The 27,630-nt window shown below is 40.4% G+C and overlaps 1 protein-coding gene across 1 annotated transcript; it reads left to right on the top strand.

Moving 5' to 3' along the window:
- The first annotated feature begins 1,060 nt into the window (after positions 1-1,060).
- tlcd2 (TLC domain containing 2) lies at positions 1,061-25,059 on the top strand. Its single transcript, XM_030743457.1, has 4 exons — positions 1,061-1,751; positions 2,045-2,127; positions 6,631-6,713; positions 22,026-25,059. Exons 1-4 carry the CDS (start codon positions 1,573-1,575, stop codon positions 22,404-22,406), a joined length of 726 nt encoding a protein of 241 aa, XP_030599317.1. The 5' UTR covers positions 1,061-1,572; the 3' UTR covers positions 22,407-25,059.
- The last annotated feature ends 2,571 nt before the right edge of the window (positions 25,060-27,630 follow it).

Raw genomic sequence — 27,630 nt, 5'->3', positions numbered from 1 at the left:
CGTGCAGAACATGTATGAGGACAGCGAGACAGTGGTGAGGTGTATGTTAGCAGTGACAGATGAATTTGAGGCAGGGGTGGGATTACATCACGTCTGAGACTCTTGTTTGCAGTGGTGATGGACAGGCTGATAGATGAGATCAGGCAGGAGTCCCCGTGGACTATGATCTTCGCAGATGACATTGTGATGTGTAGTGAGAGTAGGGAACAGGTGGAAAAGAGAGGAGGAATGAAAGTCATCAGAAGCAAGATAGAATATGTGTGTGAATGAGAGGGAGACAGGTGTAAGTGAAGCTGTAAGGAGTAGAGATAGTGAAGTAGTAGTGAAGAAGAGCTTCCAGACAGGGTATAGTAAGTGGAGACAAATGTCAGGGATGGTTTGTGACAGAAGGATAGCATCAAAAGTGAAAGGGAAGGTTTAGAAGATGGTAGTGAGACAAGCTATGCTGTATGATTTGAAGATAATGACAGGAGGGTGAGCTGAAGGTGGGAGACTTGAAGATGTTAAGATTTTCATTGGAAGGATGGACAGGATTAGAAATGAGTAAATCAGAGGGACAGCTCAGGCTGAGCGGTGTGCAGACAAAGTTAAAGAGGCAAGATTGAGATGGTTTGGACATCTGCGGAGGAGGGACAGTAGATAGACTCGACAAAGGATGATGACGATGGAGGTTCATAGATGTAGAGAAGTAGGACTTGCAGATGGTTGGTGTGACAGTGAAGGATGCTAGGGGTAGGGGTGATGGAGGCAGATGATCTGCTGTGGCCACCTCTAAAGGGAGCAGCCAAAAGAAGATTTCTTGGAATTGTAACGTGGGACTCTATGAGGGATTAACTACACTTTTTGGAGCCAGCTAAAAAAAAGGTTATAAACTCATGAATGTCTTCTCAGGATGTGAAGTCTAAAGTGCATAGGCCTAAACCGTTCATATAGCTGTTATGAAGCCTATAAATGTTATGAGAGAAGTTACGAAACCTTTTCGGACAGCACGTGAACGCAGCACAACACGTGAAACACGCCCGTCGCGCCTCTTTATAGTAGGGCGGGGAAACGCTGTTTGGAGATTGTTGATGTCAAAAAGTTACACAAGCTCGGATGAGGTTTTACAATAAGGAGCTTTCACAACCGTAAACAGGGAATCACGCTTAGATCCATCATTCACATCTACCGGCTCCACCTGTGAGCGCGGGGCTTCTCTTTAGGGGATTATTATAGAGAGAGTGGGAAAAACACTCCAAATTCAGTCCATATCAGCGGGAAACCATCCACGCCTTCTCTCTGTGGACAATAAGCACCACACTGCGAGTTTCACAAGCTTCGCGGAGCGTCTGGTGATCTGACTTGTTTGGGGACTCTCTGGTATGTTAACGTGATTGTCTCGGTCGTCACAAACAAGTAAGCCCGCTGTCGTGTGTTTGTCTGGGTGAGGGTCGCAGGCTTCGCCGTCGCTGCCACTACCATCACCACTACCACCGCCGCTTACATCAGCGCTCATTGGGGTTGGGTGGCGGGGTGGGGAGGGTATACTCGTGGCTTTTGTAATCTTCACCTCGTGGACGAAACGTTTTAGCGATGGAGTTGGAGTCCGTGATTTTGACGACTGGAGGCTCGGTGGGATTTTTCAAGCTTGTCAACATCGGGGTCAGTAAACTCCCCATACCCGAGACTGCCTGCAGGAACCCTTGGAAATGGAGAAACATCTCGACGTCGTGTGTGCACAGCCTGATCACCGCGACATGGGCAGTGCTTTGGTGAGAACACTTTTAATAAGTTTTTAATTAAATCGGGATCTGGCTGAAAAATCTATCGTTTGCGTTGCAGGCGCATGGATGTATCCAAAATGTGATAGGCTGTGTTTGATTTTAATTGAATGCTGTTTGACTTTATTAGTCACTGTTGCCAGATCTTATTGCTTATACTGCTTATCCCTATTATCCCAGTAAGAAGCGCACCGACTGACACTGACAGCCTAATGTGAAGACATCTCTCTGTAGTGCAGTCATTTGAAAAGACTTTATCTGAACTGATGTCTTATCTTTTTCAGCTTTTTCCTCCACCCGCAGATGGCCGAGGATCTGATAGAAACACACTCCGTGTTTTCTCATGTTTTGGTCTCTTTCTCAATCGGTGAGTAGTCGCCGCTCATCGGTGCGCAGTTACAGCAGTGGCTGTGGAGAGTTTTACTCAGTGCGACCATCCTGAGGGAAAGTGTGTCATCAAATTCCTGCATGGCGCCAGGGTAACTCCAGAGCAAAGAGTTTATGGAATTTATGGAAAACCTTTATTTTAACTAGTTAATCCAAGTCATAGCTTGGCAGTTATCTATATTAAATTAACCCATTGGACACCTTTTTAATTTAATGTAATGTCAGCAAATGGCAAATTGTACTTTGACAGTTTGCTTTGGCCAAAACCATTTTTTTTGTTTTATTAATATTAAAATGAATCATTATTTGATATTTTAGTTAAATTTTATTTTTTAAAAATTAAGATATATTCATTTTGTGTGTTTAACTAAGCACTTTTATGTACCTTTTACACTTTTTCCATTTTATTTAATTGAGCAGCAGATAACTGAAACAGTCTTTCAAAAGTGGAGATGAGTGCCAGAATTTGCATGTTTGTCCTTCTGGAGTTATTAGTTTGAGACCACATGAATTTTACTAATTTCAAAAGTTTATAATTTGGTCATCATTTCCATTTTAGGAAACAGCTGCTTGTTTTGCTACATAATTTCAACTACTGGATACTTTTCAGAGGTTTCCCTGTCATCAGTTTTTTAACAGACTAACGCAGAGAAACAAATAACTGTTTGCCATCACACCAGCAGCCACTTCAGAATCACCAGTTAACCTGACAACAGGCCTTTGGGACAGAACCTTCTTGCTGTACCTGATACATCACTGTGCTGCCCAGCTGTTCATTATAAACAAATTAAATTAACTAATCTAATGCCACTAACAGATTTGTAAGGATAGTAAATGTTCTGCCCTCCCCTAATTTAGTCCATGGTATATGGACTGTGACTTATATAGCACTTTTTTTGGCTTTTACATAGCACTCAAAGCACTTTATACACTGCAGACTGCATCCACACACAGAATTGCACACAGGCAAACACAGATGGATGCATCAGGGGGTACCTGGGGTTCAGTATCTTGCCCAGGGACACTTCAGCATACAAATGCAGGAGCTGAGGATCAAACCACCGACCTTCTGAATAGTAGCCAACCCTTTCTAAATGCTGAGCTGCTATAAGCAACAAGACTTTTGAGGGTCATGTTGAGAACTGTGTAAGGGGTCTATCCTGGAGATGTGACTGAATAACTAGAATTACTGCTACACCACACACCCCTTTTAGCAATGTTGAAGTTTGACCATGTATGATTTGACACTAATTCTTCAGACAGGCAAGTCTAATTTGCTTTATCTGAAAAAAAATCATATTTTCGTACCTTTGCCAACAGGTGTTTGAGGTGTTTTTAAAATTTTTTTTTTTTTTTACTGGTGGTCATCAGAGAGTTTATGTACCAATTTTAATACTTTTATCCACCTGTGAACAATTTTTCTGTAATGTTAGGTTATCTGCTGCGCTCATATATACTTTATTTAGGCTAATTTGTAAGCTTAAGATAATTCTCAGCTTTTGGGCTAAATAAAGTGTCTTATCCTAATTTGAATGGTGTGGGCAGTAAAATGAGCATCTTTACACCCCAGTGCCTCCCTGAACGCTCAGCTGTTCATGTCCTCCAGCTGTTCATTTACCATGTAGTACTTGCAGTGGTACATACAGTACCAGAGTTTTCCACAGTCAAAATGCTTTGAATTTAAATTTAAACCCCCTCGCTTTCTTATCATTAAATCAACCGGATATCGTCATAACAGCTACCAGGACGTGTTTAAGCCTAAAATTGTGTTTGACTGAATTCAATTAAGCTTGGCTGAAGTTCACATCCTGTGTATAATGTAGACTGCAGTGAATGTTACCATCAGCGCTCTAAACCACATTAGAGATGTGCATAAATTAGATTTTGTCTGATTTTATTAGGATTTCTCAAAATCTAGGTGCGCTTGCTACCCCAATTTCTTAAAATAGAAACTTTGCCCTGTTTTCTTTTTTTTTTTTTTTAAATACTTTTTTTCATTAATGCTTCAAGTATTCTGGAGCAGCTACTGGATCATGAGCCCGCTTAAATCCGTGCATTTATTGGATCTGTGCCGGGCTGATGAGGGCTCCCAGAGGATTCCCGGGATATTTGACATTCTTTCAGGAAAAACAGTCTCTGGAGGGCAGGGAAGCAGTGTTGGTATGGGAAGATCAATGAGGGGCATTATCATCAGTCCCAGGCACCGGGTGTAACCCCTGTACAGTCAGTCATGTGATATCACCAAGACAACAACTGTGCAAAAAGTCACTGGATGTGTGGAAGCTGTCCATGTCAGATACCACAAAAAGGCAGAAATGTGGTGAGATTCTGGATCCTCAGCAAGTTTTCAGAGTTAAGGGCAGCAGATTTGTGCATTCTTCCTCATTCTGTCAACATGCCATCAATAATTCCAATCAGCTGAATGAAGACCTTTGTCCAGTACCTAAAACTTCATCTCAAAGAGTGCTATAGCAGTATATCCTGATCATCTGCAACTGCCTGTCACACTTATTTACTTTTTTGCACATGCTTCTCTTAAAAAAATTGTCATGTTGCTTGAAAGTTTTTGCACCTATACAATGATGTTACTCATTAAGCCAACGAGCATAACCAGGATAATCCTCCTTTCTGACACTTAAAATGATCTAAATTTGCAAAATTGACTTAATGATTTATTCAGTCTGACCTGAAATGAGTGAACCCATAAACTCCTCAGGAAACTGTTTACAAAGGTCAGGACAGTGTGCTGTTTTAACATAGACTGGCCCCCTGATTACCATCAAAGAGAATGCAGGCTTAAGGCTTCACCTGTGAAAGCTGTGCCAGTGTTTTCTGTCACCAGCGGAAATAAACTTCCATAGCTATCAGATCTGGAAGTTACATCAGTCATTTGTACTTCCTATGCCCAGTATCAAGACCTTTGTTTCACTATCACTGTGCCACTTTGCAAGAAGTGCAACTAAACATTTGCGGTAGCAGGTGATTGAATTTTAGACAATTTTAGACATAAACAGCTTAAAGTGTCTAATGTTGGCAGTTTTCTTGATAGAAAACTGCTCACTGGTCCATCTGCAACATTTGTACTGAAATAAGGTCAGGAGTTTGACTTGGCAGCCCTAAAATTTTATTCATCTTTAACTGTTGCTTGGAAAAATAGCTTGTATTTGGGGCAAGCATCGCTTTGCTGCATGAACCGTTCAGGTGAGATGAATGCAAAACTTTACAGACGTGTAGCTGAGGTCAAAATAAAGGTTAACGCTATATGAGTACTGAATAAATGGTGTTGGAAGATGGGGAAGCCCCCGCCCCAGTCTTGTGCTTTTTATTCATGTATCAGTAAGTCCCCCATAGTTGGTTCCTCTGAAAATGCACTGTTGCAAACCTGTGCATGTAGAGCTGTTCCCATTCTTCGTCTGTCATGAATGCTTGTATTTCTGTGCTGCTCGCTGCCTGGAGTGTTTCACACTTTGGATAAAATAGGGAAAAGCAAAAAGAAACAGTAGTTTGATGTTTACATGCTGCAGTCGCTATCAGACTAAGCCAGGTGTTTCTGTCAGGTTTTGGAGCAAAGTCACGTATCAGCCCTAAAATCACGTTCTTTGACTATCCGGCTTAAGAAAGGAATGCCCTGTTCATGTAAACACAACAGTCAAGCTAAAAAAAAAAAAAAATTGTGCTGTTTTGGAGGATTTCACTAAAAGCATATCTCTCTCCAAGCTTTGGGTGGCCACTGAAAGTCTAGCTGTGCCGTGATTGTTCTCAGTGTTAGCTGTACAGAGTCTGGGCTTTATATTGGAGTCATGCCCATGGTGAGAGAGAGAAATGCCCATCATAAAAAAAAACATGACACCCCCCACCCCACCCCACCCCACCCCCCTTTTTCTTTCTTTCTTTTTCTCATTCCTCTTCTTCACACCTACATGTCAGACAATACTGAATGAATCATTATGAAAACACAGTAAGTCACATGTTCCATTTGGCAGCTCAGGACTTTGAACAAAACTAACCCTCCATGTACTCTTATCTCAAAGACTACATTGGCCCTGCCGCTGTTGTGGAGGCCAGATACTATAAATGCATAAATTAAGAGCTCTATAGCAGTTTGTATAGATTATCTAATCTGTGGTGAAGAACTGATGTGTTTATGGCGAGTGGGACCCAAGCTTGTGGTCACACTGACAGAAGGGTCTTGGTGTCAAATTTCCAACATAATGGAGTTAATTCCAGCCTCACCAAAGCCCTCCATCCCCATCGTCAACCCTTCATTATGTTAGCAGCATTTTAAAAAGCTGTCACCATGGTTACAGCTAGTAGCGGGAAGGGGTGATGGCAGCGGAGGATATGAATAGCCTCTCTCTAAGCGGCGTCTTGGTTGCCTTCGCTGCCGTCATGGAAGCAGACACGCTTGATGAACTCAAGACCGATGTCATCAGAGGAATCTGGTGTGTTTGAGTGATTAATAAAGTGCTCTCTGTCCCCGCAGGTTACTTCATCTATGACTTCTTTGACATGGTGGGGAACCAGAAGCTGAGTCAATCATGGGAGCTGCTCTTCCATCACATCGTGGTACGTGTTTCCATAAACTGATTTGTTTACAAAAAGAATTTTTTTTTTTTTTTGGCCAAAGATGTTTCACATTATTAGAGAGCTGCTTCCAGTCCACCCAAGTGATTTCAATACAGGATAGTGGTGCACCTACCGGAGAACTATGACGCACCTGTTAGAAAGACAAAATACCTGTTTTTCTTGTGAAGTAACAAAGAGCAAGTGAGGGACGAACAAAGAGACAATCATTCCAGTGTGACAGCCTCCCTCCACTTTACATTCAACCTTCTTTTACAAATCCCTCTGAACTCTGAAGTTCACCTAACTCCCTCGCACTCACTGCTTAACCACTCAACAGTTTTTGGCACATTTACATGAAAACTACTCATCTTTGTGCCATGTTGACTCCCAGCAAGCTGGCGTGTTTACCTGAGGGAAGAGCAGGCCAGATGAGCTGACCGTCCCTCCATCTTTGCGCTAAATAAATTGGGAAATGACCTGAAGTGGCAATATAGAAGAAAAAAAAACAAACATCCATCCCGACTGATTATTTTCTCTTCCCGCTTCTGGCTGCATGACCTACATCCAGGACCGTGCGGGTGTTGTGTATTGCTTTCTGTTGCCAAGCTCTTGCTCTTGTCAGTGAGGTGTATTACTTACAAGAGCTGTTCACCATTGCCAGGACTGGAGTAGATTTGTACTGTGCTGCAGACGTGATTTACGCCTGTGTTTGGGTGTTAATGCAGGAGCATTTTCAACATAAACAGCGTAAAAAAGCAAGTCACTTATCATACAGCATGCTGATGTTCCAGTTATACATCTGTAAATGTAGAGCATGCTTTAAAAAAAACAAAACACTTTTATATAGAAATAAGATCTTGAGTACTCCTAATTGGAACACCTTCTTGTAAACACACAGGAATATTTTTGAGAAGTCTCTTCTGGGTTTTATAGTCAAACATTCCAAGGTGGTGTATGGGAATGGGGTATGTCAAAGCACACGTCATTTCTCTGATATCTGACACGTATCATCCGATGTTTCTGCTCTTCTGTGGGGGTTGGGGATCTTAATTCTTAATTTTTTTTTTTCTTCCTTTAACCAATCAACAAAGAGCAATGAATCCACCTGAATCTGATGATGTTTTAGGACACCACTTGATACATATCCAGGCCAACGTGCTGGTTTTGCTGCTTTAATCTCTCATTTTAAATTAGAGAAATTTATTTATTTTTCTTTTCAAATTGTGATCAGTGGTTCTCAGGGTAGTGGATGACTCAAAAGGCAGGACCAAAGCAAACGTGGCAGATCACTTACCAAAAAAGTGTGTAAGCAAATAAGAGGAATTTAGAACATTTGAGATTTTCTTTGTTGGTTGCTGGACTGTCACTTGTCAGCAAAGTGGTCGCAAGCACTTAACCTGATGAGGAATTCTGATCTAGTTTTTTTTTTTTTTTCCAGAAACTTTTCAGTTTGTGACACAGCTAGAGTCCCAAATTTTAATCTTTTACTTTGTTTCCTAAAATGTCAAAACCTCTAGATTAACATGCAGAAAACAGATTAAATTTTTCTGTTTATTTTCTATGAATTTTTACCTTGATGATGTCAAACTGTCCTTTGAACGATTGTGGTTTAGTAATGCTAGAAATCTATATATCTAGATCGGGCACGTGCACGTATTGAAATCTATGCAAATGGGGAGTTTATGTACACGTATGTGTTTATGGTGTGGAAGAACAAATGAGAGTGCATGAGGAAGGTGTTTTTAAAGGCAATTTTCAGCCCATGAATACCCAATTTAAATATAAATTTGTTTAGGATTTTGACATCATAGGAACTGTGCATTGGAGCCAGCCAAAAAAAGTATTAATAAATAAAAATGGAGGGACCTGAGTATAATTATCAGCTGGTTGGTTTCTTCAGTAATGTTTAGTGTTGTAGTATTGTGTCCCGACCGCAGTGACTCTACAGTGATGCATCCCTAACTGTTAAGGATAACTTTCCCATTACAAACACACACTGGGTACTTCACTAGTAAATAAATACTTGCTTTTAGCGTATTAAACCTCTTATTTTAAAAACTCCACTAGGTTTATAAGAAACAATCAATCACAATCCACACAGCCTAAAAACAGAAAAACTGCCTTTTTCGTGCATGGGTTTGAGAGGTGTTTGCATACAGTGACGCTGCGATAAGAAATGCAGGAAATATTGGAATGTCTGGGTGTTATTGATTGTGTCTTTGCTTCGCTGTATCCGTGCGCAGCCAGGATTCTCGGTCTGTGTCCTTGGCTGGCTTTTTGGGTGCTGTGTAACATATTAAGTATTCATTTTAGCATCATTTTTCCAATAAAACATTGGCCAAATATTCTCAGATATCAGTGTCCTTGCCACCTTACCAGCCTGCTGTTCAAAGCTCCTGTTTGTCAAGGGCAGCCAATCAGAAGAAAGCTGCCTTAAAGTGAAAGGAGCTAAAATGGTGTACTGAGGGGGAACAACAAGGCCCACTATGAGGTAAAGGAGGATTATTTTTGGACAGTGAATCATGCAAAGTGACTCAAATGAAGTCAAAGAATGTAGATATCGAGCTGAAACCGAGCGCAAGCTTTTGGTTGTGCATAGTTCCAGTGTGTTTCATTAGAAGTTTGTGTTTTACTATATAAACCAACAGGTGAGAACCAGTGAACATTGCTAAAAATTCTCAGATGTTTTGGATTATTTGTGTGAAATGGCTCCAGCACCACTTGTTTGTAGGTGGTAAATGGCTAACTGAGAGAAGACATTTGTTTTCCCTTTTTTCTGAAAGTCTGGTCTTTTTCTCCTTCACTTCCTGGAGGTCTAGTGAATGGGTGCTTTGGCCAGGCCAGCTGGCTTCAGATTGTCATTAGAGCGTGGGAGGGCATTCACATGGCTCTCTGTGCTTCTCTGCAAACTAAATCTCTTTATGCCCTTCATTTCCCTATTGTACCAGGACTTTCATTCATCCTTTTCTGTGATGTCCACTGCTTCATTTCAAAGTTGAGCAATGCCCCCTCAACTGTTTCGCAGTGTTGATCATCTGGATTCTTCTTTTATTTTTTTAGTTTTACATTTGTTGCCTTTTTTGTTACTTTTAATGCAAACGTAATAAACTAGGTTATTGTGCCAGAGGTTCACAGCCAAGTCACCTGAAGTCCAAGGAGGTTTCCCAGTGTGCTACCACTGAATCCAGTAAGACCAGCTGGCCATGCAGTTCGGAGCAGAAGGTTCCTGTCTAGTTAATCTTCAGTTCATATGGGCAGCCAGCTGATTCATATTCTCCCTGCATTTTCTTTGCCTGAGCAGTGACACATGCAAACTAAAATGTGTCTATACCATGCTGCATATAGAGCATTTTTGTGACTGGAAAATAAGGGTGGGCGTGACTTAAAAGAAAAGTTTTTGAACGTGCTTTAAAAAAAATTGTTTATCATTATATGTTGACCGCTGAACCCTTTAACAAAATACTAGGCGCCATACAGGTGGAAGGTGGTTTGTTTGTGGAAACACGTGTAAAGATGCATTTTGAGTGTCACAGTTGTGGTCACGGCCTCACAAATGTTGGTATACACATGCAAAATGTAACATCGGTGCAAGTAAAGGTTATAATGTAAAGTCTATCATATATAATTCAGAGCTGCATGGTAACTTCCTTTCTGCACTCTGCTGCGAGGCTCTCGTCTGATATCTAACCAGTGCATGAGCATGTGGTCTAACATGAGTTTTGCTGATCTGTTTTCACGGTCCAGGAGAAATAATAAAGTCGAACACTCCATGGAAAGTTTTTTTTTTTTTTTTTTTTTTTTTCTTCTCGCCCCTTCTTATTGACTGCTATGCAGATTACAGCTTCTTATTTCTGTCTCAGAAAAAAATGTGGGTCTTGCCACAGTCAGTCAGGCCTGATGAGATCCTGTCTGCCATTAACTTGAGCTTCCTTTGCAAAACAGGAAGGCCTGATCCCTCTTACAGGAATTGGGTGGCTTCTTCTCAGGGTCAGAAGTATGTACAATGGTATGTTTAATGTCTAACAAAATAATCTGCAGTGCTTTCTAAAATGGATCTTAAGATAGAGTATTTTGAAATAATTTCTATATTTTTGCCTTTGTTTGAACTGAACTGAATCAAAATGACTGCTTAAAGAAAACATCCCTATGCTGAGTATGTTTCGGCCATATTTACCCTTGACTCTCAGAAATTGTGAGTTCATAATTAAAAAGGAGAAGGATGCCAGCCAGACGCAGTAGGACAGACTTTATTTTTTCCACGAAGACTGAACCCATGTGAGTAATGGTATATAGTCAATGTACTCATTTATTGATGATAAACAGTAGAAGAACAGATAGAGGCTCAGTTTTGCCCTGCTGCTTCCTCACAGGGGATTTTAAGTTTTGCAGCATGTTTTCTTTTATAAATCTTTCTCATCCCTGTCTCATTAGGTCAAACTTGGTTATCTTCACTGAGTGCTACCACAGAAGACACTCCTCTAAACCATATCGGGGCATCACAGGTTAACTGGCTGTTTCCTATCTGCCTTAGCCCTAAATCCAAAGCTGTGTACAGTATTGATGATGATTTCACCCATTTAGCATTTCCTCATCATATATACTCTCATTAGTCCCATGCAATACTTGTAATGCACAAGTTAGTGTTTCACACACAAATGAAGAATTGTAGGATTGTGACACTCTGGGGAAGTCATTCATTTCTCAGCAGCTGTGTTATTTCCAGTATTGCAATAAACAGCCCAGATCACCAACACAGGGAAATACAGAGCTATTAATCATCTGCCACATTTCTTTTAGTTTAAATTGCATCAAATCAAAACAGTTTTAGCAAGTTAGTGTTTTTTGTTTTTATTTTTTGTGCCACATTATATTATAGCTTGGTAATAGTAGGGTAAAAATAAGGAAATTAAGACACGAGTATATAGTACCCTTTAATAACCAATGTAATACCCAAGTAATAGCTCGGTAGTAATGATAGTTTTTTTTAGCTGAGGGTAATAATGTGGAAACAAATGTAACAATACACGTAAGGCAAAACCAGATGGCAACAATTTAGCAATATGGTGACCTGCAAACAAAAATAAAATGTAACTTTTGAACAGTATTTAGAACTGTCCATTTCTACTGTATTCCATAGTAATATTTCCTACAACTGAAACCAGCCTTATAGTTACTATATTATTTGCTTACTTCCCAGTAGTGTAATATAAAGCAGCCTTAAAACCCATGCTTGATTTATGATTATAACATTTATGTTTAGCAAATGCAGTCATATGTTTATAGGTTATTACAAGTGTTTCCAGGTGATCTAAATACCTCTCGACATTTGGTTTAATGTTATTACAATGAACCCCATTATCTAAATTTTAGTATATTACTCTGCAAAAAACCATGAATGATAATAGGCTGTTTATTGGTTATTAGATGTAATTGTAGTGTTTCTATATTACCATGTTATTACAGAGTTGTAACAAAGTGCGGCTGGATTTTCCCCCAACTGCATTTTCCCCATTTGTGCTTTATTTTATAAGAACATCAGATATTAATGGACCTTGTCGCAGTTTACCACGAATGAGAACAGATATTTGTGGGAGGAGTGCTCAGCAGTCTCAAATAGCCAGCAGGGAATGTCGCATTTAGAGGCTTGAACATATTTTATTTAGTTGTCATTGGTTTCAGGGAGCATGTTTTACAGGAATGCCATAGCCTACCATAGATCCTCTGCGCTGTTCAACTCTGTTGAACCTGATTAACCTGCCCACACCTTTCTGTCAATTGGTTTATCAGCTACTCTTTCCAATATTTCCTCCAAGGAAGCCTGATGTCACAGCAGAACTTGTAATGCTTTTTTTGTTTGTTTGTTTAAATGACACCATTTATCTAATGTCTATCTTAAGCTCAATTTCTTTATGGACGTGTTAAGAAATTTTGGTGCTATTGCTTTCTGATGCTTGTACAGCTAATGGAGGTTTCATAACAGCTAATTATTTAGTACATATGACATATTTTTGCTAGCATATATGTTTCTTGCCATCTGTGGTCTGTGGGCTCTGCCAGTCCTCCTTTAGAACATGTGAACAAGAGTTAGCTCTCTGCATCTCCAGTGTCAAACCACAAACTGCTGGAGGCTACTTTTGTTTTTGCTGAAAGTTAGACGAGTGAGCAGAGACAGCTTGAGAAATACAAAGTCAACAACATCATGCCACACACTGAGAGTAAAATAGGCCAATGAGATGGCAGAGAGTGGAATGTGTGCATACTTTTATTTTGGCCAGGAAATATAGTGTATTTATGTGCTTTGGTCACTTTTTTTTTTTTTTTTTTTGGCGGGGCACCCCATAAGTCCCTAGTTTCTGTGCGTATCCAGATGGGAGGACAGACATCTGGTCTCCACATGAACCTCAGGCTCCCGTGAGTGACAAACGCGCACAGAAAACTCCAACTTCCTGAGTGGGCTTCTGCAAATGTGCGCTCCCCCTCCTAACATTTCTGTGCCTCAGCCATACATCATATATCACACACTCTGCCTTGTTCTCCACCCCTCCATCTTTGTATGACTTCCAAACATCTCCCCCGTCCCCACTCGTCCACCTACTCTCCGCAGCTTGTACCACCCACTCACATGGCTACATACCAATGAAATTCTGCACACTGGTTGTACAATATCTGGTTTTTGTTGAGGTCCCACCCCAACCTCATGGTATGTCCAAAGACTTTCCTTGTGTATTGTTTTGAGTCAGGCGCTGTTTATACTCATAAACAAATAAAAAAAATAATCAGCAAATTAAACGATTGCAGCTTCTTGTCTTAGCTGCGGAGCTTGCATTGGGCCTCATACTTGTTTGTTTTTTACAGGACTTTTTGCCTACTGTAGTAGTCTTTGGCTTTGTTTGTTATGCCTGTTTGTACAGTAGAATCCTATCCACAGTGCTTCACATGTTTTCTCAGCCCAGTGCCAGGCAGTAGCCGAGTCTTATGTTTATTTTGTCTAAAGCTAATTTCCAGCATCATATTTTTATGCTTTGAGTTTACTAGAGTAACTTTGCATGATTCACAGTTCAGGATAAGGGCCCATTATGGTATTGCTGCCACAGCTCTGCACAATTTATACCAGCACTGAGGGCTGACTAAATCCAAATGTGGCATAATTTCTGTCATATGGCGAATGGCAAGCATAAACGCAGCATAATCCTTGTTTATCTTATACTGAGCTGGGGTGCAGTCCCTTAGTTCCTCCACCATCTGAAATCAACTTTTTAACTTCTATAGCTTTAAGCCTCGATTATAATTTTCACGTCCGCAAGTCCGCTAGGGTCTGCTTTTCATCATTGATTATACAGACAGCTTCAGACACGACGGCCAAGTAATACAATAAGATTTTAATAATAACTTCTTTTTTTTTTTAAAGGCCACTTTATTTATTTCAGTATAATGTAATGACTTTTGAAATCATGACCATGCCTAATTAGAATTCTAGACATATTTATTAACATGATATAACTGCTTTGCAAAAAAATAAGCATGGGTTTCCCCATTATCATTTGCACTAAAGAGTGAAAAAGCTTGCTTAATGTGTGCCTGTTTAAACTGCTCCCTCTTGATAAATATTTCTTAGAAGGATGAATTAATGATTCTCCTGTAGTGACTGTAAAGCTGGAAAAAGAAAAACATTATCATTGGTTAGCCTTTTAAAACATTTTTAAGACCATGGAGAACCGCCAGCAAAAGGGGGGGGACGACCCTTCTCTTGCCATATTTGGTGTGAAACCATCATGGTGCATCAATCTTAAATGTGAATGAGCCTTTTCTGCTATAGTGACTTCAGCCTACAACAGAAAAGAGCAGTTGTAATACACAAACACATGCCACACTTCCCTAAGAGGCTGGAAAAAGCAGCCCCCCCCCCCCCCCCCCCCCCCCCCACAAAAAAAAAAAAAAAGGAAACAGCATTTGTTCTCGTCGGCATGACAAAATGGAAGGCTGTTTGTAGAGGCATTCATCTATCAGTGGGTTCACAAAGGAGGGAGTAGATGTCAGTAAGCTGCTGGTCCTGTCTGAAAAGGCAAGGTGGGGCACATAAGAACTGCATGTTTGTTTTCCCAAGGTGCCACACCTCAAACGAAAGCTTTTTAAAAAAAAAAAGAAAAAAAAAAAAAAAAAACAGATGGAGAACAAACTTGGTTGAGATGCGGTTTCTGTGGGAATACCAGAGTACTTGCGTGTGATTCCAAAAGCAGCGTGGGCGGGTGTGAAACCTTACATTGAACATTTGTAGTAAGTGCAGTTAACCATTTCTTTTCCATGTTGGAAGCCTGTCCTGCTGTGATTGTCTGGATTTTTTTCCTTTTAAGCTACAAAAACTCACCAGCTAACATGTTACATTTTATTAGTAAAGCTGCAAAAAAGCGTAACTGCAAACTTGACAAATTGTGGGTCTCTTGAGTGGCAGAACTGCTACAGCCGCATGTTTTTTCTGTCTTTCCAATTTCTGAGCCAAGCTAAACTAACCAGCTGCTGGCTGTGGGGACATATTTATTACACAAACCTGAGAATGGATACAATTTTTGCCTCAAACTCTCAGTAAAGAAAGGCAATAATTATTTATTATTATGCTGAACATAATGATGGTGTCTGTCTGAAATTTCAGACAAATCTTCAATTTAGAATTTTTGAACATTTTACCTTCTAAAATCTTATTTCCTTAGTTTGCATGCACTGAACACTACAGCAGCATAAATATGACACAAGTTGATCCAATAGTGATGCAGTGATGGTCTCTGGTATTCAACCTTATTACAGATCACATCAAGCAAGGTGTGAATCCTTTGTGAGACATTGCCCCACTGTGCCATCATGTGGGTTATTAAGGTCACATGGGTAACAGTTTGAGTAGGGGTCTGAAATGTCTGGGAAGACTGCATTATAGGTGGCTGATAGCTGGTGTAGGTCGAAGGTCTGATTGCAGAAGAGTCGTCCCCTGCTGGCCCCGCAGGTTTAAAGTACTTTAGACCTGGAAGCTATGGCTATCTTTGCATCAAAAAATATCTATATGCTGTTTAACACAAAGGAATCTTTAGCCCTCATTGAACATAAAGGATTTAGGATACAGCCATGTTGCAGCACTTTAAGGAATTATTTCTGTTTTTGTTTAAGGTGAACAACACATGCACAACTGCAAATCCTATCATGTATGCTTTTCTCAAATCCTTGGCCACTGTGGAAAGAAGTGAGGTCATTGATGAGGCATACAGTCCACTGGAAATAATGCAAGCCAGCGCCTGAAAGCCTCGAGTGGCCAAAGCTGTTTTCACACAGGAATTCAGAAATGTCTGGATAATCCATTCAGGACATTGTCCAAAGATAAGAGAGTTCGCTTTAGCCCAGTTGTCACTACTGGAAATGCGCGTGATTTAGGCGAAGGTGCCACCTGGGTAATATGTGCAGGAGTGAGGACACAAGATTACCTATTACCTCTTTGGACAATCTGCAGACTTTGTGCTAGGAAGCTAGTAGTTAAAATTTGCGCTCTCACCTGCACTGCCACTGGCTACTTTCTGCGAATGTGTACAGGCTGTTGTGATGGCTCAAGCTTCACCAAAACTGACCAATCACTGAGCCCCACCTTAATGCTCCATAGCCTGTACATGAAATGACACATGCAGTTACAAGCAAATGGCCACGCACACAATTTAAAATGATCATGGAGATACACAAATATTTGTGTGTTTAATCACCAGATGTTGTGCTGCTGTCAGCTGAGCAGAGTTAACGCAGATCGCATGATAGCAGTTATGAGCCACAAGCCTCATTCTTTGTGTCCCTTCAAACTTTGGCGCGTGTGTGTGTGTGTGTGTGTGTGTGTGAGAGATTGTTAGCATGCCATGGTCCCATCTCCTTACCACCCCACTGCTGGCGCACCTGTTAACAGCATCTATCTGTTGAGCTTCCTTGTAGTTTTCTTTCCATCAGCTTTACTCAACCATTTCCTGCCCATTTTTATGAGCTGTGAACATGTTATGTGCTTGTATATTAAGAGTGTAGACCAGTAAATGATCAATAAAAGAACATGCACCTGTGTCCATTTATTGGGATTATTATATGGCACACTCTCTGTTGCACAGGTGTATTTGTGTTGTGTTGTGAGAGGTGGTTAGATTTTTGAAGCACCTCCTATGTCTGCGTATTCTGACATCTCCCACATGTACACACATGTGCACACACAAGTAAACTGCAAACGCTTTCTTGCACTTCCTTTCTTAGTGACGTCCCTGCCTTCTTTTGCTGGCATTAGTTCTCATTCTGTACAAACAACACGGCACCAAACCTGAAATTCTCCTTCGGTTGAGTCAGATGACAAGTTACTGAAAGAACTGGTTTGTCATGGAAATGTTTACTAATCCTTGTCCTATTTTTCAGGTTTTACCTTTCTTTGCATCAATGTTTGAAGATATTAAAAAAAAAAACACACAAAAACTTCCTCTCTCATCACCTTTAGCTGGTCCCGGGTCAGTCAGGTCAGCCTGTGTATGCTGATTTCCTGCTTCAGGCACAAATATCAGTCTTTGCACATTTGTCATGTGAACTTTTAGGGTGATTTCTTTCCTTTGATTCTAAAAGTTGGGGTTAGTGATAAGTTGTCACCATCTCATTTTATCACAATTTATTGTTACAGTTCCCTACAACCTCCACATCCAGTGTTTCCCCCTGAAATTAGGAAGAGGTGAAGGTCCCTCACCAGAGTCTAGAGTACGTGTAAATGAGCCCACAGGGAGAAAATGCAGCAGTGGACACTCATGCTGCTTAATGCAGGTGGTTATAATGAAGGTTGCTTAACTTATTGCAAAAATTCAAGTGTTGTGGGTTTTTGAGCTTGTGGTTCCCCACAGCCAATTTGAAGTCTGTTTTGGGAGTTTTTAATTATTTATTGCTCTATTCTCCTGCAGTTGAAGTTTAAGGTGTTTTTCAAAGGATTGTAAACCATTCAGAATTCAATTTAAAGTTCATTCTTGGCCTTAGAAACTGCCATGTTTAAACGGTTTGCCTCAAGATTCATTAACTGCTCTGAAAGTTTCTCAAAGCCACAAAAAAAAAAAAAACCTTAATCTAACAATGTAATTTGGTACTAAAGTCTGTTTATGAACGATTTATATCCTTTCACTGTGGTTAAAAGCCTGGTGGGGTTCATTTGTGTGTGCTCCTGTGGTTCCACTGAAGCTCCTCTATGTGAAAGATGTGCTTCAGCAGAGCTTAGTGTGGCAAATCCAGCTAATCCTGAATCAGTTCCATCATGACGGATCCAGGGACTGGTGGGGAGGGGCCGGGATTACTGGGAGCCCCTCTCGGTGCAGGGTGCTGACCACAGTACTGAAAAGAGGGTTGGCCACCATTGCTTAGGGATGACAAACAGAAGGGGCCTTGCCATAAAGGGAGATGCCAGGGTCAGCTTTGGCTAGTTTTCGGTATCAGGTAGGTGCTCAGTCACAAGGGGATTTGGAGGAATTGTCAAATCCATAAGAATGATTTGACTCCAAGCTGTTTTTCTTAGATCTGTGTATTGCAAAACAACAATGTTAAAACTCATGAAAGTAGAGCATTTGCACACCTGAGTCACATGCAAGTCTCTTTTGTTGTTAGAATAAATAAACTCTTACCAGTATTCACTGGTTATTTTTAGTTGTCTGGCAGGACTGTTGTGCACACAGGTTTTTACGATTCTGCCAGCAGCCTTGAAAAGGTGAAATATTACTCAGGTGAAGATGTATTCTGGCCCTGAGCGCCACACAACTATCAGTGTTCACATAAAGATTAGGTAACGGTCGAAAACACATGAACAAACACCAATTGCCATATAAGCGGGCACACGTGCCTTTTCTGTTTAAGTAACTTCAAGGAGTGTATTATAGTAAACGTGGGATCATGTAGTGTCACCTTATCACCGGATTGTATAAGGACCTGTGTTTTGACGTGTTTTATCCACCTGCATCAGATTAGACTTTAGGTGAGCCTGGATAAAGAACACAGCTAGATTTTGTAGCCGTAGTCTGGCCTTGTAGGACGTGCGTGGATATGTGGGTGCTTATACAGGTTAAGCAGAGTGCATGCTCTTCTTTTTTAAGTGTTTTGTGAGATGATGGAGAAGGGCACTAAGGGTTGCATTTAAAAGCAGGGATATAGCTTGGATGTGTTTCTAAATCAAACACCACCCTCCACCAGGTTGTTCCTACTGTAGTTATTGTGATAAACTGGAGACACAGAGTGTATAATTTAATTTTTTAAAAGTTTGTGTTATTTCAAGAGGTTTAACAAAAATATTCCATTAAATGTTTAATGCTTTCATGGCAGTTTCATGGTGAGATGTGGGCTTTTTTTTTTTTTTCTCCTCTCTTTTTTTCCCCCCATGACAAATGAAGGCGTTAAAAGCTCTGGAGGAGTTGATTCAAGGCGAACAATTTGATGTGGTAGCTATTCATGGAAATTCTGAATGTGTTTTGTGAAGGAGGGAATCGCTGGGCTGAAAAATAAAAATGGAGGCAACAACAGCTTTCAGTCTTAACAGATGCACTTTGCAGTTGTTATGAAGCAGAAAACTATCCATAGAGGAAGTAGGTTTTTCTAGCAGGTTGTAAACAGGTTTTTTTTTTTTTTTTTTTTAATGCCGTAAAGATGGAGCCAGCCTCATGTGGCCTCTAGAGGAGCTGCAGTTTTTGACACTCGATTTGAACTCCCTGTGAAATTGGTCCATTCTTCCTTTCATTTAGTTTACAGTTGCACTGTGGTCATGTGCCACACAATGTGGAGGATTCTGGAAACAGAGCAGACTGTCCTTCAGCATGACAGCATTTTGTTTTTGTCCCAAATAAAGGATTCATGATCACACATTACTTCAGTCTGTTATTTAAGTCCCATTGTCTGAGACATTAGTCACTAAATTGCTGAGTTGCTCAATCCATTGATATGCTGTTGCCTGCCTTTTGACGAAGCCTCATGACACACCTTGCTTAACTGGGGGTTTTGGTGTCAGCACCTGTCCTACCACAGAGGAATTTCACAGGAGGGTGACCAGCCACTGCTACGTGTGTGTGTGTGTGTGTGTGTGTGTCTTTCATCTATCCTGGAAAAAACCCGTGCATCCCATTCACATGAGGCAAGCTGAAGGTTGCTAAATACAGTTCTTGGGCATTACTTTCATTATGAGCTGAGGGCATGTAAAGAGTTTTTGTGCTCTGACTACTCAGTGCGTTGGTGTGAGTGAAGGGCAATCAAAAAATCAATCTTTTACTGTTCCATTGAAATCTAGTGTATTGCAGTGCTGCAGATTCCACTGTGCTGAGGATCCTTGCAGCAGATGCAGTTTTAACTCCATTTTCAGGAGCTTGTGTTGAAAGAAAACTGTTTGTTTGAACTTTGCCTCTTGGCAATAATGCATCTGCTATAATGTAATGTTCAACTGGGGATGGTGTGACCCTCACAGGGCCTGTTGCCTAACCTACAGGAACATGTCACATGACTTTTTTTTTGCTACATTATAGTTATCACATGAAACACAAACAAGATCTTTCTCCAGCAGAGCCAGGGCTGTCGGTAAAGGTCACATCACACTAACCCATGACCGACACTTTCTAAGGAAAGCGGAGGAGCGAGCAGGTACTCGCACATGTGGAGAGTTGGCTGAACAGTTTATATGAGTACTCTTCTGTCATCCAGATTTTATACCTGAAATACTGCTGGGAAAATGTTGCACAGCAGCCTTTATTTATTTTTTTTTAATGTTCTGTCACATCATTGGTGTGTTGACAGAGGAGAGCGTTTGAGTTGTCCGGGATTAGTTTGAATGATGTTGCTGCCACCTTGTGGAGATTCTGTGTCAGTTATGTCACAGACTTTCATAAGCACTGCTCAGCAGTAATGACGTGGGAGTGGCGGCCTTTCACGTGGTCATTAAGGAAAATGCTGTCATAAGTGACAAGATCCACGTGGCAGTGCTTCAAGCAGTATACATAACAGTATATAACGGGCAGTATGTTTACACAACCACCTCCTTACAACCGCCTGAAAGGCTGAGACGATAAAAGAAGGTGACTGCTTCATATCACCAGGTCTGATTGTTTGACATGTTGCCACTTCAGCTTTTTTTTTAAATTTCTATACCGTAGTAAACATTTTTTTAAATGTCAATTGTCAGCCTCCCATTAAGCATATATTATCAGTTTAAACATGTATCACCATCTTATTCAATGGAGAAAAAAAAAAAAAGCTTCTATGATTTGTATATTATTGAATGCATAATATGCTCTGTTCCCTCACAGGTCACTTTATTAGGTATACTTTGCTAGTACCAGGTTGGACCCCCTTTTGCCTTTGGAGCTGCCTTCATTCTTTGTGGCGCAGATTCAACAAGGCGCTGGAAACATTCGTCAGATTTTGGTTCATATTGATGTGATAGTGTCACACAGTTGCTGCAGATTTGTCAGCTGCACATTCATGAGGCAAATTTCCTTCTCCACCTCATTCCAAAGGTGCTCTGTTGGATTGAGATCTGGTGAACTCAATGTCATATTCAATAAACCACTTTGAGCTTGTTGCCAGAAGCAGCCATCAGAAGATGAGTACATTATGGTCATAAAGGGCTTCTACTGTCTAATTTTGGTGATCCTGTGCAAATTGTAGCCTCAGTTTCCTGTTTTTAGCTTATAGGAGTGGCACTGGTGTGGTCTTCTGCTGCTATAGCCCATTTGCTCCAGGATTCAACATTCAGAAATCCTCCTCTGTATACCTTGGTTGTAATGAGTGGTTATTTAAGTTACTGTTGCCTTCCTGTCAGCTCAAAGCAGTCTGGCCAGTGTCCTCTGTCTTTTGGTATCAACAAGGCGTTTTTGCCCAGAGAACTGCTGCTCACTAGATGTTTTCTCCTTGTTGAATCATGTGTGTAAACCCTAAAGAGGGTTGTGTGTGAAAATCCCAGTAGATCAGCAGCTTGTTAAATACTTAGACCAGCCCATCTGGCACCAAAAACCATGCTACGATCCAAGTAACTTAAATTTATTTTCTTCCCCCATTTTGATGCTCAGTTTGAACTTCACGTCTTGACCATAATGAGAAATACAGCATAATTTTTTTTATTTGCTCTTTTTTTGGTTTTGTTTTTCTTTTCTTTTTTTGTAGGGAAGGGACAGAATCACAGACTAAAAGAGTAATATTTATGATGCTGATAGTAGTAGTAGTATTAGTAGTAGTAGATGATATTAATTATTCTCTCCTTCACCTGTTGTAACTTTCCTCTTCGCTGTCTTCTCTCCTTGTCTTCCCCTGTAGGTGATCACCTGCTTTGGCCTCGCTGTGGTGTCATGCCGCTACGTGGGCTTCGCCGTGGTGGCCTTGTTGGTGGAGATAAACTCTGTGTTCCTCCATCTCAGGCAGATCCTGCGCATGGCCAACATGGGCGCTTGCACACTGTATCGCGTCAACAGCATGATCAACCTGGGCACGTACGTGGTGTTCCGTATCAACACGCTGGCCTGGATGACCCGGTGGCTGGTGCTCAACAGGGACAAGGTGCCCCTCCTGGCCTACACGCTAGGCAGCGTGGGCATGGCCATCATGACTGCCATGAACATTGTCCTCTTCTGCCGGCTGCTCAGGAGCGACTTCTTAAAGAGCAGCACCCGGGAGGCCAAGAAAGAGAAAGAGACATAGAGAGGAGAGAGGAGAAGCATTACTGTACTGTACGTTACTGTACATCAGCACTCTGTGACTGACATTTGATACTGGTTTGCCTGCATTTAAAATACTTATAGCTGGGAAACAGAGATATCTGCATCTCACTTACATTACAGGTACATGAACTCCAAGTGTAATCAAACACCCTCACCTCAAATCCATCTACCTATCAGCTGCAGTTTTTTTTTTTTTTTTTCTAGTTCAGTGCTTCAAAGAAACAAATCGAGGCCTTGTGAAATGACACCAAATGCCTTATTGTCACAGGGCGTTTCAGCTAAATCAATCCTAAAATGTAGCTCGCGATAAGTGATGATGCACTGAGCCCTCTAATGTCCACAGCCAGTGGAAACGGAAAATGATATAAAATATCGCTCTTTACTTTAGACAGTAATCTTTTATTCATATATAGACATATATCTCTATACATAAGTCACACACATGTCATGCTGTTGTGAGTTAATTCTTCCAGTGGAGTCCAAATCCTCCCGCTGTTTACCGCTCACACTGAAGAGGTGAATGGCTTTCCCACCAAATCTCCTCACCTTAAAAACGTCTGCTACCTCAGAGAACTTGCAGCAGTTCTTCGCGCTTTCTAACATGAACACTCGCTTTGCTGTCAGTGATTGGCAGATTGTTTCTTGCTAGCAAAAAAAAAAATGTATTAAGTACAAGAAAATGTATGCTATGAAATAAAAGAATCAAGCAAATACCCATCTTCGCTTGAGGAAAGAACAATAATGACTAGGAGAATATTAAAGTAAAATATTTAGCTTTGATGTCACAAAAACTTTTACATATATTAGAAGTACCTAATTTAATCCTGATACTCAACACAGCTGGTGCCCTTTGGACCTGCCCAGCTGTTAGGTCGGTAAACCTCAGAGGAACAAATCAAAATTTTGACTCGATTGTTTCCTGGATCATTACAGACATCCCTGTCCATCAGCGGGTAGCTATGCTTAAACTTGAACCCTGTGAAGTGAAAGGAAAACAAAGCAACCTAAATTATGTCGATAGTTGCATAAACTGCTGTTATTAATTTGTGTAGATTTCTGCAGTGTGCCGTGGAGTGTGCGGTCTGCAGTAGGAGCTTTCAGACTGGCAGGAATTGGCAGCACATTCCTGCACCTCACCTCAGTGACCTCAGCTGAGCCAAGACCACCAGAGAGGCTCATCTTTGCAATCCCACCTTTAGTTGTGCAGTCGCCAATGAGCACGACAGATAGCAGAGAAATTTCTGAGGTGGCAGGAACAAACAGGTCTGAGATCTGTGAATACAGCAGACTAGTACACACACGGCTGCTGCACGGCTCACAGCATTATAGCCCTTCTATGGCATGGAAATAATTTTAATGCCATTCAATTTTTTGTTTGTTTGATTTTGTGTATATTCAGTGTTTAATTGGTTTATTGTATAACTTTGTAATTTATTTGTACTAAAAAAAATGTTGTGGATTTAAGATGGCGCGGCGTTCAACAAGTTTTCCTGTTGTTGATTATAGTGAAGCTAATATGATTGTGTTAAGTCACACTGTTGGGGGGGCCTTTTTTGCCACTTGTTTTTCTCTTTGTTCTCTCCACATACAGTTCCCACCCACCCACACCCCTCCCAGTTTGAGGGGAAGTCTTTATTCATCTCAGCTTGAATCTGTTTATGTTCAGGCCCCAATACCAGGCTGTCCAGCCCCATTACAAGCACAGTGAACAGCTTTTCTAAAGGAAACTTGGAAGTCCAAAATGTAAACTTAGGAAATGACACTGTTTGGGGAAAAGACCAAAAGTTTGTTATTGTTACAGATGATTTCAAGCCTTCTTTAATTTGCCCTTTTTGAATTTCTATTTTGAATGTTTAATTTGCTTTTTTTCTTTTTAGGGCAGCTTTGTTGTTATAGTGAAGAAAACTGATACCAATTGAAGTTCTTCATGACAAGCAAGCTTACACTTGTGAATGTGCTGTATAAGGCTGTAAAGTTAATGAAATCGTGCACGTATGGTTGTATTTGTTCATTATGTTGCTGTGTGCTTTAATGAATTGTGACACACCTTAGCACCCAAGTCATATTAATGCCCTAATGATTTGAAAAAAAAATCTGCAGTTTCTGCCTTTTTTTTTTTTTTTTTTTTTTTTTGGATCACCTGTAAGGCTTTGATTTCCAAATGTGATTGTGCCCGATTTAATATTGGTGGCTAGTGGTCATAAGGAGAAAATATTTAGGATGTAAGTGCAGAGAAAGTGGCCATCATGCACAGTAGATGTGTTTGAGAATAATAAAGACCGCTCTCTTTATCAGAACCCACAAATTATAATTAGTCTCTGTGAGCCCTTGTTTATTCATTTATGGAGTTCCTTTTTTTCTGCTCAAGTGATAACAGTGGAGATTATTACACTGTGCAGCTTGTCAAGGTCTTAGGAAAAAAAGAAATACTGTATTAAAGCAATGAAGACTGCTTTAAGTTCTGAAAGCAAAAATCATCCTTTCTCTGGTGCATCAAAATGTCACATATAAATATAATGGTGTAAATATAACTTTTATTTTTACATTTTTTACATGTTTTGGCAAAATTGCTTTGTAATTAAATTTCCAATTTTTATGTTTGTATAATAATGTTATTCGTTTAACGTGACATCAAAAAGAAATAAAAAGAAATGAATGTTGCGCTTTATGTTCATCTGCAGATTTCTTGATTAATCCTGGGATTATAAAAGAATCCCAGCGTCAGGTGAAGGTCCACATCAGGAGTGTCCAACTCAGTGTAGTTCATGGGCAATGTGACCCAGTTTGATCTCAAGTGGGCCAAACCAGTATTTTTTTTTTTTTAATAATAAGTTTTATTAAGTTTTATCCTTGCATGAAGTAACACAAACCTCATAACTCAAAACCAAAAGAAAATAAGAAAAAAAAAAAAAGGCATGTACAACAATTCACATATAACAACATGGATCTGCAAATGGAGGATAAGTTACCATCAAGGGCAATGTCCGGGTGCACATCATAAAAATCTTGACTTGTTCTTGCTGTTTCCCCATAGTATGTATATACCAAAACTGTCCCATTGTTCATTGCTTATATCATCCTTTGCAATCAGTCTCGCCGACATTTTTTCACATGCAACAGTTTCCATCATCTGAGTTCTCCACATATTCAGTGTGGATCCATGTTTTTGAGTATAGTGAGAAGTTTTACATTTCTTATGTACCTCTTGCCAGACCATTTTCGAATGTTCTAAGATATGGTTAATTGCTTTTTTAGATTTATTTCTAGCTATTGGCGTAAGAGCTTCAATTGGCTTGAAAGGGAAGGTGATTTCTTGTTCAATTTGTACCCAGTCCAGTTCAGCACCAATCCTCTCCCAGTGTCTTGTGACCCTAGCCATCTCAAAAGAGATGCTGTAGTGTTTTATGTTTGGCAAAGATAGACCCCCTCTCTTCTTTGACTCACATTATTTTTCTGTACGGATTCTAGGCTTCTTCCTATTCCAAAGAAATTGTTTTATCATTTTGTCATACCTTTCTAATAGTTGCTTAGGAATGGTCATAGGAGTCATCCCAGTAACGTAGTTAATTTGTGGTGCCACAACCATTTTAATCATGTTTATTTTACCCCATAATGTTATATATAAGTTACTCCAATTATCCATATTAACTTGTATTTTGTCTATACTTTCAGCATATTAACTGTCATAATTTCTCTTATATCTGGGTCTAATTCTATCCCTAAATATTTCATACCCTTTGGTAACCATTTAAAATTAAACGCAGCTAGTTGATTGTATGTACAGCTTTGTGATACTGGCATAGGTTTGTGCCAGTTAATATGATAACCAGAAATTCAGTAAAAGTATTGTTCACTTTTAGTGGAGCATCTATTAACATGCCGCTAACAAGCGAAAGATCCCCGGGAGGAGAAACATCCCTTTAGGGTTGCATCAGGAAGGGCATCTGCTGTAAAACTTTGCCAAATCAAACATGCACAGCTGCTAAAGTATTCTTTATTTATGAAAAATCAGTACTATTTGAACAATGTCTACTACTACTTTGGAGTGTGGGAGGAAACTGGAGAAAACCCATGCAGGGAGAACATGCAAACTCCACACAGAAAGGCCCCAATTGGCTGGTGGATTTAAACCCAAGACACTTATTGCTGTGAGACAACAGTGTGTCCCACCGCACCGCCCTGTCAAGTCAAAGCACCATAATGTGAGAATTCATTGCTACAGTCAATATTTGAAGTGGATAAAGTATTAATAAAACTTGTGTCCTGTTTTTCATCTTTACACGTAAAACTACTTTCTGTGGAGCAAAACTTTCCCACTGAGATGGTGCCAGCATCTAGAATGCCTTTTTCACATTTCCACCAAAAAAGCTGACACAAACAGCACTTCTGGCCACCAAAGCTACAAACAAGAAATTTACCAGTGATTGGCAGCTGCAGCCCACAGATTCTGTCCATCATGCATTTCCTCCCCAAGGAAATTAACCCAGCTTCTGTGAGTTACACATTGCTCATTGGTTCTCAAACCTGTCACAGTGTTGGCTGCTTCCCACCCCAAGTAAAGTAAAAATGTAAGTCATCTTGAGGTTTTACTCATCATAAAAGAATAAGCTTTGAAGAGGCAATAATATACCGTAATTGTGATTCCACACAGATCTATGGGGGTGATCTGGATGTACTGATGGAGTGCTGATATAGCTCTTGGGATGAAACCATCTCTGAGCCTTGAGGTCCCAACATGGAAGGCTCTGCAGTGCTTGCCAGATGAGAGGAATTCAAATGGGCTGTGGCATGGGTGGGCAAGGTCCACACAGAGATTTGTAGCTTTCCTGAGGCACGGTGTGTTGTAAATGTTCCCCAGATCTTCTGTGCTCTTGACACAACCTGCTGTAGAGCTTTCTGCCTAGCTGCTGTGTGCTCTTTGGAAGAGATATTGCCATGAATTAAGCCAATTCAGAAGAAAATGACTGAGGTAATAGCTTTTGTGTATCAATTACTCTTACCAATTAAAGTGTTCTTGTACCATTACTTTAAAAAAAAGGGGGTTCTTGTGGTGTCATGAGGTTGCTCCAATGATCTTTGGATGGCTCTTTTAAAAAAAAAAATATTTTGAGCAATTTTTTCTATTATTGACAAGATAACACCCTTGTAGGATGTGTTACGCACCTTAAGTCACATTCCTTGTACATCAAATAACTCTCAAAAGG

Source organism: Archocentrus centrarchus, chromosome 13 (genome assembly GCF_007364275.1).
Source record: "Archocentrus centrarchus isolate MPI-CPG fArcCen1 chromosome 13, fArcCen1, whole genome shotgun sequence".
Lineage (NCBI taxonomy): Eukaryota > Metazoa > Chordata > Actinopteri > Cichliformes > Cichlidae > Archocentrus > Archocentrus centrarchus.
This window is presented reverse-complemented; position numbering and strand designations above follow the sequence as displayed.